The sequence below is a fragment of the Ursus arctos genome, unplaced genomic scaffold (genome assembly GCF_023065955.2).
Source record: "Ursus arctos isolate Adak ecotype North America unplaced genomic scaffold, UrsArc2.0 scaffold_8, whole genome shotgun sequence".
NCBI classification, from domain to species: Eukaryota; Metazoa; Chordata; class Mammalia; order Carnivora; family Ursidae; genus Ursus; species Ursus arctos.
The window spans coordinates 10,640,890-10,653,936 of NW_026623100.1; the positions used below are offsets into that span (position 1 = coordinate 10,640,890).

Consider the following 13,047-nt stretch of genomic DNA (forward strand, 5'->3'; position numbering starts at 1 on the left):
GATACCTTAAGTTTTTGACTGGGCAGAGGTGTCTGGCCAGTGGTCACCAGTGTCCCTGTTGGGTCCTAAGGTGGAGGCCTCTGTCCTTCAGCACTCTTTGCCCTTTGGTCATGAGGTCGCTTCTCCCAGTCGTGAAGACTTTCCTGGTACTCTGGCCCCTCTTGGGGATCAGGGTGCTTTCATGCGTTCCTGTTCTGCTCTGAGGGTGAGGAGGAGACACCACACTGCCCCCTCTTGGACCCTGGGGACTTCTGCAGGGGTTCACGGTTTCTGTTGACTTCACTGAAGGGTGAGGTCCAAGTTTCCCATGCTTTTCTGATCCCCCATAACATCTGAGGTTTCTTTCTGCCTCACCCACTTTCACCCCCGCCCCCACTCAGACATCTCTCTCTGAGTCTCCACTTCAGTCTCTCCCTGCTGCTGTCTGCATTGTGTCCTCCGTTTGGGCAGAACAGCTGTCCAGTCCGGCCACAATGCTCCAGCTCTGTCACGGGCGGGGCCAGCCCTCTACCCCCACCGTCTAGGCTCTGAATCTTTGGAGCTCTAGAGAAAAACAGGAGTGGGGGCGGGCTTTTCCTACCTTAAAAACTCCCTCTTGGCACAGTTAAAAAACAAACAAACCTTGGCTATTAAGACCATGATATTTATTACAAGTTGGAAAAACACTTCCAAGAGTGCATTTGGCCGCATCCTTCTGCCCCACCAGAGCAGAGGTCGGGAAAGAGAAACACCCAAAAGACAAATGCTGGCTGTTATCTCAGCGTTTTATCCTGCTGCTCAGAACCACTGCCTGTGTGTGGCTGTGACGTGCCGGAAGCGGAACGCAGCCCATGAACGTTCACGCCAGCGTCTCACTGCCCGGGCTGGTCCTCGTCCCAGCCCAGGCAGTGCCAGGAGCAGGGAATAGTAACTCTCTTTCAGCAGATGAGTAGCCCCAGGTTGTGGCTGACAGAGCTGCCAACTACAAGTTCTGGGTCTTAGAGACTGACACTACTGCTCAGCAGTGTCCTCCGCCCAGAGATGACATGGGTGCTGCCCCATGACTCTTTCTTTCTGGTGACAGGAGGCAGATAAGCAGGCAGCCATGACAGAGTCTCCACCTTGGTGCAGGCTGAGCACGGGGGTCCTCCACTCCCTCTTCCTCCAGAGCATTGTAGGGGGTGAAGCTGCTGTGAGGGCCCAGAGGAGGAGGGGAGGGGCGGCGGCGGTGGAGAGGGAGCGGGTAGATGCAGCCTTCCCGCTGTACCCAGTGCATGAGCCCAGGCTGAGTTAGGAGCCGCTCTGTTCCCTGCAGAGCCTCTGCTCAGTGTCCGAGTCCACACTCCACGCTGCCTCCGTCCTGCCCAGCCCTTCACTATTCCCTCCTTGTAGCTGCCGGTGGCTCCAGGTGGGATGCGCCTAGCTGGGCCTGCTTCTCAGCTTTATGCTCTTTTCGTGAGGGTTGTGATAGTTTTAAAACGCGACCCACATCCTAAAACAGGTTTTCAACAGCAGTGATTTCCTGGAGTAGCAAAAGGCCAGTAACACCTTTTGAACCTGCAGCTTTTGAAAATTCTTCTGTAGATTTCTTTGCACATCTTCATTTTTTTCAAATCCAGGGGAATAGGATTGTGCATCTTGGCAAGAGCTCGCTTAGGTATTGTTGCAAACATCCCAGTTATCCTGTGTTCTGTTAGCAAGCAGATGGCAGCTGGAAGATGTTAAAATAACAGCAGCAAACAACAAAAACCTAACACAAACACACCGGCACATGTCTTAACATAAAGAAAAGGAGGTCTAATGTCCTGAACTTTTTTTTTCATGAAGATAGAAGTGTTTTCTAATGTCCTGAACTTTTTCAAAGATTAACCTCAACACCCTCAAGCTTTTAGTCATTTTCTCATAGTGCTTTTGACTGATTCATGACTACCTTGATCTCTTCTCCTTCCTAAGAGAGCAGCAACTGGCTTTGGGTACGGCAAGGAGGAAGTTGGACTAAATTTAAATTCCAGAGACTTTTCCGAAGAAAAATACAAGGCAGTGTTTGATTGTCAAACCAGTTGGGCTTCAGGAGAGGAGCAGCACCATTAGCTGCAGGGACTTGGCAAGATTTCCTGTAGGAGTGGAATCTGACTGTTGTTGGGGTGCTGGTGGAACACCCTGGAGGTATAGGGAGAGGAGCTGGCCGGTCACTTGGCCCAGAGTCTGGCACACTCAGTAGTGAGGACTCAGCTTGACCTGAGCAGGGAGTGGGAGAAATAATTTGAGACCGGAGAATTTAAGACCTTGGATTTAGCCGAAAAGTTTGGACTTTATCCATCAGCTATGGTTTGGGACGTTATCTTACATGCTGTGGTTTGCTCCTGACTGTGTTTGAGGTGATATGAATCACCCTTTAGGCACACCAGTCTCCCTTCTCCATGGGGCCCATCCCTGGACAGAGAGCACTTAGATGGGAAACTAGCTCTTGGGCAACACAGGGTCATAGAGAGAGCACCAGCTTTTCACCTGAGCTAATAAGCTCAACCTTGAGCAAGGTGTGGCCCTCTATGAGCTCCCAGTTCTCCAAGTGCAAAAAGGAAATAATCCTTTCTTACTGGGATGAATCAAGAGTAGATGAAATAATAGGCATGGAGTGCAAAGGACGGCAGACACCCAGCTTATTTGATCCCCTTTGCTTCGCTCTTTAGAGCAGTGTCCACTGGTTTTGCAGCTCAGCCAGTAGAGCCTTAAGCACTATTTACTTTAAGGGCATAGCTGCCACTGTTCTGCTGAAAGCTGAACTTGTAAGGCAAGTTTCCAAATAGACCCGTAAGGGAAGGATTAAGAAGAGACATCATGTGTGAATGTCTGCTTAGGTGACAGCTTTAGAGACACACTGCTTCCTTTAAACCATATTAAGCCTCGTACAAAATGGAAAGGTCATAGGCTTCCTAATATTCGACATAATGATGCTGTCTTTTGTCCTCTTTATTCCTCCAAGCGAGCACAGTCTGAATCCCTTAGTGATCTGACGTGTACCCCAGAGGAAGAGGAATACGATGAGAAGTCATTACCCAGAGTCAGCACAGAAGAGAGCCCCAGTTCCGCTCAGCAGGATGTGGTCCTGGACAGAAGCCCCGAGCCCGGGGGGCCAGCGACCATGCTGCAACCTGGGGGGCCGCGAGCTAGGCGGGCGCGCCTGCAGCACTGCCCAGCACTCAGTGCCAGCGCCGAGGAGGAGGAGGAGAGCTTCCTCGGGGATAACCCTTCAAGCCGCCCGGCCACCCCCGAGGTCACTGAGCCTGTGTCAGGCCCGGAGTCCCTATCTCTGCCAGAAGGTTCCCCGCACCATAATCCCGACAGCGACAACCAGAGAGAGGAAGTGTCCCTGGAAAGCACCTGTGCCCCAGCCAGGGAAACAGCTGATGAGGTGGTTTGTGCTTCTGGAGACGTGGAGATTCGGTTATCTCCCTCCATCCCTGAGGAGGACACGACACCTCCCGAGACTGACCCTGCCACCACCTCGGAGTCTCCCCCTGGTCCAGAGGGGCCAGACCAAAGTGTCCAGAAGGAGGTAGAGCTGCCGCTGGAAGTGCCCGTGCCCGTGCCCGTGCCCGAGCCCGAGCCCGAGGGAGCAGGGAAGGGATCTCCCGAGGCCCCCGCCCCAAGCCCCCCGGCCCCCAAGAGCTGCTTGAAGCACAAGGCCCCGGTGGTGAGCGCGAGCCCCGGCGCGCCGCCCGCCTGCGAGTCGCCGGCGGAGGAGCCCACCCCCCCTCCTCTGGACGGAGAGTCCGCCCCCGCCGAGCAGCCCAGGGCCGAACCGGCGGAGCCCCCGCAGGGCGGACCCGAGAGGCTGGCGCCGGAGCGGAAGGTGGAGCGGGGAGGCAGCGAGCTGCGGGCCGTGAAGTTCTCCGTGTCGTCGGGCCGGGCGTGGGCGCGCTCCGGCAGCGTCCGCGTGCTCGAGCCCGCCGGCCCCGCGGGGCCCTCGGCCGGCCGCCTGCCGCTTCTGAAGAGCAGCCTGGTCTGGAGGAGCGAGGCGGCGCTCGACGACCTGCGGGCGCCTCCCGAGCCCCACGGCGGGAAACCCACGACGGCCGGCGGCGGCTCTCGAGACTCGGGGGACACGGCGGCCGGGCCGGGCCGGACCCCCCGGGATGCCCCAGGAGACCCCTGCCCGGCCGCCCGCGAGCCGCCCTCGGGGGAGGACCGAGGCCCCTTTCCCGTCAAGCTGCGCTCCACCTCTCTGTCCTTCAAGCACAGGGAGGCGTCCTCGGCGGAAGTCAGAGGGGTAAAGAGATACAGCGCTGAAATCCGGTTAGAAAAGGGGGGGCTGGCTTTGCTCCCCAAAGACGAGAAATGTCCAGTCGCGAAGGCCCCCTCCCCTCGAGGGGCACGGTCCCCGCACGAGCAGGGTAAGGGCAAGGCGCGGCCGTCGGAGCCGCTCAGCGCCAAGCCTCCCCTGCCTAGGAAGCCGCTGCTGCAGAGTCGCCCCCTGCCGCCCCCCGACACCGGTCCCGGGGAGCTGGCGAAGGCCGCGCCGCCCTCGGAGCCCAGACGCGAGAGCCGGATGGCCGAGACGCGGTCGCCGCACCGGGCAGCTGGTAAGAGCCCGAGTCGCCCGCTGGGGAAGGGGCAGGAGCGTGGGCAAATCCCACGGCCACGGAGTATGTAAGCACTCCGGGTGGAAACCTTGCCGGGGGACTGGGATTACAAACCAGAATTCCTCATGGTCCCACTAACGCATTTGGTCAAGAGTTACACGAATAGAGAGTGAGGAAGGAGGGAGGGAACAACTAGCAGGATTTTGTGGCAGTTCAGAGGAGGCAGAAAAAACGTAAAAACATCTTGCAGCGTATTCCCTGAGAGGAGATTGGCTCTTCAGGGGATCACTCAGATGCTTTTTTCACTTCTTCCCTCAGAAGCTTGGTGAGTTCCAGAATCCTGGGACATGGGTGCTCTGGTGGATGGAGGTACTCCCGGGCCTACCCCACTTCTTGGTTCTAAATGAAGCATCTGGCTTCACTCAGTGTCCTTCTGACCTACCCCCACCCCCAGGAGGAATCCCCCCCCCCCTTTAATAATCAGGCTCCTGTGGCCCAGCCACTTATCGGAGTCAAGCCTTTGTAAAACAGGAGCCCCTCGGGCGTGGGCGTTAACTTCCTGTCCCAAAAAAGAGATGGTGTGAAGGTTGGGGCAGAATGTAAGAATTTTCTAAAGCAACTGTCCTTTAACATGAGCAGAGACAAAATAGATGACCTTTCTAGGTCTTTGACATTCGTCACTTTATTTTTAGTGTTTCAGATGAAACGAGAAATCTGTTGGAAATGGGTATTTGTGGCAAAGCTAAAGAATATTTCGTTGCTGGATTCTTTTATTAATGGAAATCACTGTGCCAGAAACAAAACTATGCAAACGAGGCATGTGTGTATGTGATAAAGGCCCTAAGAAGTTTTCCATGCCAAATTCTGTTTGAAAAAAACAAAACTTTCAGGATGTTTTAAGTGGCTACTGTAAGTCCAGGACTCCGCTTAAAGGCTGCCTTGTGGGCCTGAGGAAGTAGGACCTTGTTCTCCTAGGGACCCACACCCATGGGGTGTATACATGAGAAGATGAAGCGTGCACATATGAAGGGAAAATTAGCTCCCAGAAAGCAATGTAAAGACAGGTGCAAAGAAATTATCTTTTCTGCCTCCCTCCTGGGAAGTGAGTGAAAATGCAGTGTGTGTGTGTGTGTGTGTGTGTGTGTACGCGCACATGCATATAGTGCTTTAAGTTGTTAAGGTGACAGTTCTAGGCAGAAGTGCCAGGACAACGCCCCCAAAGAGGCTGCATGCCTGGCCTGCCTGATCCAAGGCCCCTTGGCTCAGCAGTGATTTTTTGCTGCTGCTGCCGCTACATTAGGATAATCAGTGCGGGAGCTTTGGGAGAGGTTCAGGCTGTAGCTGATGATCCACCGTGCAAATTGCCTGCGAGGTTATTGAAGCTATTGTAGAGTGTTTCAAAAACCCATTGAAATATCAAGGGAGGAGGGGGTTTGCTCTGTGCAGATAAAACCCTGCCATCAGCACCATCCACCTTCATGGCCTGGAATTGAAAATGTCTCTCAAGGGCTTGCGGACCGAATGGAACTTAAACGCAGGATACTTGGGTTCGTGGTCAGAGCTGGAAAAGAAGCTTCAGAGGGCAATGCTTGACACATTAATAATTTATAACTTCCTCAGCCTAAGGTGTGAGAGTTGGGATTGTTTATTGTCAGATGCCTTGGAATGGTCTCTAAAGACTTTATTTTTTTTTCTTCAATTTATGAAATACAGTGTAGTATTTAGTAACGGCTTTACTTAAGAGTATAGCATAAAAGAATTGTCTTGTCCATTTAGTAATATTCTCTAAGCCACAGAAATAACTGATCCAGATGAATTTCAGGGAGGAAGAATCCAGGTTACTTTAGGGCAGGGGTAGTGATTTTCATTTCAGTACAGAGAGAGGAAGGGAAGCATTACCCTCATTCTGCTTGAACCCAACTCTCCCAAAGTGTGGTTGGTATTTGAGGGGCAAATATTAGGACAGGCTATGGCTGCTGCCTGGGACCTTGGGGCCTGGGGGGCTGCCTCATGTAGAGCAGAGCAGAATCCCAGGGTCTGTACTGTCAGATCCCATTAGTGAAAACAGCCTCTGTGTCTTCCCCAGACACTGGATCTGCTTGTGGTTTAATTCATTCTTATTATTTCTGTCATCCTCATTGCTCCCAAAATACAGCCGTTGGAGGCAATTAAATTCGTATAAAACATACAGATAATTTAAAAGTTTTAATAACAGTATTATTCAGTTTTCCAGAAAGGCCTGATTACTGCTGTTTATTATCTTATGGTGGCAGGCACTTTACCCAGAGCTCTCAGATGGGCTGCCACCCCTGTACCGCTTTCAGGGGCATACACCATAATACTAGGTTACTGGGGTGTCCCAGATGGGTGCACAGTTCTACCTTAGGGAGTCGAGTGGTTTGTCCTCGGCACTCCTGCTGATCCTTCCTCCTCTCGTCCACACTCTGTCTTCCTTCTCCAAAGGCGTGGAAGAACCCTTCAGTGGGGGAGGCAGGGAGGATTCCCCAGTTTTTGCAGTAAACAGAGAAGTCCAGCTTTGCCAAGTGGGCTGGACCTCAGAGGGCCACACTGGGGTGGTTACTGCAAGGCCAGTACCATATTTGTGCTCATCAACGCGAAGGAGACCATTAATAGGAGGTGACTGGCCCAGGGTTACCAGCCTTGTTCATTTGTGCAGGACATTACCCATCCTCCAGTAGTTCTCCATATCGGAGTCTAAATGACAGATTGGAAAGCACTTTCCTGAGCACAGGATGAGTTAGGCAAAAGACTTAGAAATTCTCATGTGGAAAAATGGTGAAATAGAGAATGTATATAGAAAAAAACAACCATTTAGGAGTCCACTTTCTAGATGTTGTCCCCATTGGCCTTTTTTCCGGTCATTCTTCTTTCTCAGTGTATCTTTTATATTTCATGGGGTTGTGGTCACATGTGGGGTATTTTGGAGAATAGCTGGACAAATTGCCATTGTCACCTAGGGGCCTCATTTGATAATGAGCCTTAGCCTCCAGTCCAAGCTCATTAAGTCCAGACCAGACTAGTGATAACAATGGCACACCCAGGTCTCTGAACCTCTTTCTCTAGACTCTAGTACTCACTTATTATGCATCCATTCTTGCAACAAATATTTCATGTATTTCTGCTGTACACACAGCATTGTGTTGGCTCCCAAAAGGCGGTCAGGAAAAACATGAGGACCTCATCCTCAAGGAGCTTACCATTCTGAAGAGGCAGGTGGCAGCTAGATGCCACAGGGGAGTGTAGATAGATGCCCATCTTGTCTTTGGGTGTCAGGGGCATTTTCTGGAAGAAAGGAACTCAAAGCAACTGTTACCTACTCTAATGATATGGTCACTTTAGATGTATTCATTTGAGTAGGGGGTCTTTTTTGGTATCATGCTAAAAAACACACTTGATAATTGAATAGTGCAGGGCTTAAGGGCACCGGCCTCCTGTGTGGTCCACTATAATAGCCTACTCTTGATCCTTTATCGAGAACGTGAACAGTCAATTAACATTTGTTTTGTATGTTATATGCGTTGCATACTGTGTTCTTACTATTAAGTAAGCTAGCAAATAGAAAATATGATTAAGAAAATCATAAGAGTAATTATATTTACAGTACTATATTTATAAAAAAAAAATTCACCCCAGCACTTTACACCTTTGTTGTTCAAGGATCAACTGTGTTCATATATCTTGAATTCTTAAAGAAAATCTGTTCATGCCTGTGTCTTTTTTTGGTCTATCTTCCCCTTCACAGTCCCTTCCTGAGCAAGTATGGTCAACACTGTGGGCCTCCGTTTCTCCACCTTTCCTGTGCCCCTCAAACAAGTGTATTTTCTCATCCTTGGTTGCCTCCCAGTGCACCAGCCTCTCCTTGGTTCCCCCAGATAGAACACATCTCAGGTTTCAACCTGTTTCCTCAAGTTCTTTCTTCCCTTGACTCCCTCAGCCATAGCAACCAGCGCCTGGCCATCTGTGGGATCCCTGACTTGACATCTCAACATTCATAATTCAGTTTATCCACACTTCCCCCACCCCAGATCATTTCCTTCTCAGTTCCCCCAGCTATCCAGATAAGCTAGAGATCTTTGAGTCATCAAAAAGATTTTAATATGAAAATACCGAAAGGCCTAAAAATTATAGGGAAAATCACGTTGTAATCCTACTTTTCTACAATTATCTAAAAAGGGACTTACATTTCTGACCAAAATGGAATAAACACACACCACCCTATCTCTCCCACTGGTAAAATTTAAAACCCTGGACAAAATGCAGGAAGTGAATGTCAGAATTCTGAAAGGCGGGTAAGAGTGGATGGGCTGGGTAGTGATATCGAGACTCTGAAGACCCCCCTGCCCTGCCACGGTGGTACCAAGAACCCCTGCAGGCCCCAGCTCAGTGGTTCTCCAGTCCTGCTCCTCCTGCTCCCAGCCGCCACCAGGCCCAGCACCAGCTCCACAGGACAGAGTTTTTTGGATGGTCTTGGCCCTAATCCCTATGAGCGCCAGCAACTAAGCAGCCAGCCCCTATATATGAAAGCAGTCCCTGCAGGTGGAGCTCCTTGGATTTTCTCATCCGTGCACCAGGCAAGTGCGAGCAGCAGACTGGAACCTCTTGTCATGGTGGCTGTGGCAATGGCATCCTTTAGGGCAGAGCTCTTTTAATCCAGCCCTACTCAGGTGAGCACCAGCAAAAAAGCACCCACCTCCACCCATAGCAGCACCTAAGTGTCAGAGCCCTTTAACTCTCCAGACAGCACCCCAGCAGAGATCTGGTAATGAAGCTACAGCCCTTCTGCAATGGTGGCAACAGTGACAGGTGTGCTAGTGGTGGTCCTGCAGGCTTCTTTCTCTCGCCACTCCGTCCCAGTCATGAGAGCACACCGCAGTGCAGAGGCTAAACCCTGGTTTTCTAGCCAGAGAACCTTGGGGGTGGAAATCACAGAAAGGAGACACCTGAGGAAGCGTCTTTTACCTATGTGTATGAGGCCCAGGGCTCATCTCCGAGCTGCATCTGCATGAGACCAACTAGAGTCAGCACATCAAAACCTTTGAGGATTTTAACAGGACTGAGTAGCAACATAACACTCAGAATGTTTAGGATACAAACCAAAAGTATTCAACATACAGAAGAAATCAGGAGAACCTAAAAAATTCTCTAAGAAAAAAGCAATCAATAAATGCCAACCTTGAGGTGATCCAAACGTTAGCATTATTAGACACTTTATTTTTTATTTATTTATTTTTATTTTTAACAATGGTACTTTTTAAAAAAACAACAAACTCATGATTTTGTGGTTTTAAAAAAACTGCTTATTATGTGCCCTCTTATGCTTGAATATAAAGCTCTCTGTGAATATTAGTAAGAGCCACTCTATGAAATTTATTAATAAGCATTTATTTTTAGGCACAAAGCTTTGCTCTATTCTGTTTTAGCAGCAGAAACTGGAATTGAAGTTAGACAAAGACTTGGAAGCAACAAGTACACCATGTTCAGTGAAGTAAGAGTGAGCACTCTTGAAATGAATGGAAAGATAGAAATTCTCTGCAAAGAAATAGAAACTATATAAAAAAAATACAGGCATCTTAGAACAGGAAAACACAGTAAAGAAAAAAAAGAGTCGTTAGACGAGATCACAGATAAGCCCATGAACTTTAAAACAGATGAATAGGAAATATCTAGCCTGAGTGTGAAAAAAAAGCCTCAGAGACCTTTGGAACAATATTAAAAAGTCTAACATTCATATCATAGGAGTTCAGAAGGAGAAGAGAAAGATTTGAGCAGAAGGAGTAGTGACCGAAAACTTCCTAAATTTATGAAAAACATGAATTTACACATCCAAGAAGCTTAGGCGAATTATTTTTGCCTTTGTTTTAAAAAAGCCATATTTGCATAGGTTTATTTCATCTTCTCCACAAATGGTTCTGGAGCATGTGAACGTCCATAAGCAAAAATAGGAACCTTGACCTAATCTCACATCATGTACCATGATTAACTCAAAAGGGGGTCAACAAGTTAAATATAAGGTGAGACTATAAAGCTTTCAGGAACTTTAGGAGAAAATCTTTGGAACATAGGACCAGGCAAATAGTTCTTAGCCTTGATATCAAAGCATGACCCATAAGAGGAAAAATTGATAAATTGGACTTCACTGGAATTAAAAACTCACTCTGCCAAAGACTCCCTTAAGAGGATGAAAAGACAAGCTACAGAATGTGAGACAGTATCTGCAAACCACGTATCCAATAAAGGACTAGTATCTAAAATATATAAAGCATCCCCAAAAGTCAACAGTACAAAGCCAAAAAATACAATTAGAAAGTGGGCAGAATACTCAAGCAAATATTTCACTAGTGGGATTATACCGATGGCAAATAATCACGTGAAAAGATGTTCAACATCATTAGCCATTAGAGAAAACAGCAATTAAGACTGTAATGAGATATCATTACATATTAGAATGGCTGAAATAAAAAAGCTAGCATGACCACACGCTGGAAAGGGTGCAGAGTGACTGGAGCTCTCACACATTGCTAGTGGAAAACAGTTTGGCAGCTACTTACAAAATTAAAAATATACTTACCTTATGACATAGCAATTCCACATCTGAGTATCCCAGATAAATGAAAACTTAGGTTCACACAAAAGCCTGTACATGAATGTTTATAGCAGCATTATTCATAATCACCAGAAACTGGAGGCACCCCAAATACCCTTCAGTCAGTGAACCAAACAATGGAATATTACTTAGCAATAAAAAAAGAGTGAACTAGGAGTACACACAGTAACATCATAAATGCATGTGCTAAGTGAAAGGAATCAGTCTTAAAAGGTTACAAACTGTATTATTCCATGTATGTGATATCTGGATGAGGCAAAATATAGAGACAGAACAGATCAGTAGTTGTCAGGGGTTGGGGGTAGAGGTAGGGTCCCTACAAAGGGGTAGCATGAGAGAATTCTTTGGGGTGTTGACATTGCTCTGTATCCTATTCGTGACTTTTTACAAGAATCGAAGTATGTTAAAACTCCTAGAACTCTATAACAAAAAAAGATGAATTTTACTCTATGTAAATTTTAAAATAATCTTTTAAATGGCACAAAAAAGTGACAGCTGCCTCTTCTCCACCCCTCTCTGAACCTCGGAAATCCCACCCACAGAAAGAACCGCCACCGGCTCCTTCCTGTGCCCGTTGCAGTCAGAGTTCATCAATATCAACATACAGATAGAGACATATGAATCTTTTTTTTTTTAATCGCAAAAATGCTATACGTGTTGGCTCACAATTTGATATTTTTACTCCACAATAAGACATGGGCCTCTTTTCTGATCAGAATAAGTCACTCGGGGCGCCTGGGTGGCACAGCAGTTGAGCCTCTGCCTTTGGCTCAGGGTGTGATCCCAGCGTTATGGGATCGAGCCCCACATCGGGCTCCTCCGCTGGGAGCCTGCTGCTTCCTCTCCTACTCCTCCTGCTTGTGTTCCCTCTCTCGCTGGCTGTCTCTATCTCTGTTGAATAAATAAATAAAATCTTTAAAAAAAAAAAAGAACAAGTCACTCAATCTCATTCCCTTTAAGGGCTACATAGTACACGTACCGTATTTTATTTAACTATTCCCTACTGAAGGGCATTTTGAGTATGTTGAGTTGCTTTTTTTTTCCCTTTTGCTGCGATAATCATTCTTGTGTTTTTTATCTCAGTGGAGTCACACTGTTGCTTCTCTAGGATAGATTCTTAAAAGTGGGCTTTCTGATTCAAGGGCATGCACAGTTTTAATTTAATAGACAGCTTCAGATTCCCTCCCAAAAACGTGGTACCGGTTTACACCTCTTGGCACAGAATAGAAACTTTCTCCCCCCTCTGATCAGCACAAGGTGTTGTCAGTCTATCTGTCATTTTTTTTTTTTTCAATCCAATGGATGAAAATGTCCTCTTTGGCCAGCAGGTCCTGGCCATCCTGATGTGGAGTGTCTTTAATCTGCCCCCACGTCAGCCCTCCTGGTCTTTAACCCGACGCCCACAGCACCTCCCTGCAACTCTCTCTTCCCAGGTCTGGGTCTAAGCATGAAGCTTTGCTCTTTAAAACTCTTGATGCCTTCCCATTGTATATGGAATAAAAGACGCCTGGGGAAGGCATTTAAGGCTTTGTAGATTCTGGCCAAGGTCAACATTTCTGCCTTCCTAAGTTCCCCTGCTACTCCTTCACTTCCTCTGACATCTCCAGCCCCACCCCTGCTACCAGCTCCCCTTCTCACTCTGCACACACCTCTGCTTACCCTGAGTGCACTCCACATTCCTGAACTTGACCTTGAGCCCCCTGAGCACAGCCACGATTTTGTTTTTCTCTGTGGAGTATCCGTGCCTGGAGGTCTCCTGGCCTTCAGTGGGTGGTACCCTCCATGGTTTGCAGGACACCAAAGGCAAGGCAGGGGCCTGGGTGGTAAGATTGAAGACTTTGGATTTGGAGGTTTTATTCC

General features: G+C 48.3%; 1 protein-coding gene across 1 annotated transcript in view; it reads left to right on the forward strand.

Annotated features, from left to right (window-relative positions):
- CRACDL (CRACD like) overlaps nt 1-13,047 on the forward strand; it is a 126,260-nt gene that overhangs the window by 97,437 nt on the left and 15,776 nt on the right. Inside the window, exon 7 of the mRNA XM_057309310.1 lies at nt 2,963-4,562. Within this exon, the coding sequence (XP_057165293.1) occupies nt 2,963-4,562 (1,600 nt within the window). The remainder of the gene's footprint in view (nt 1-2,962; nt 4,563-13,047) is intronic.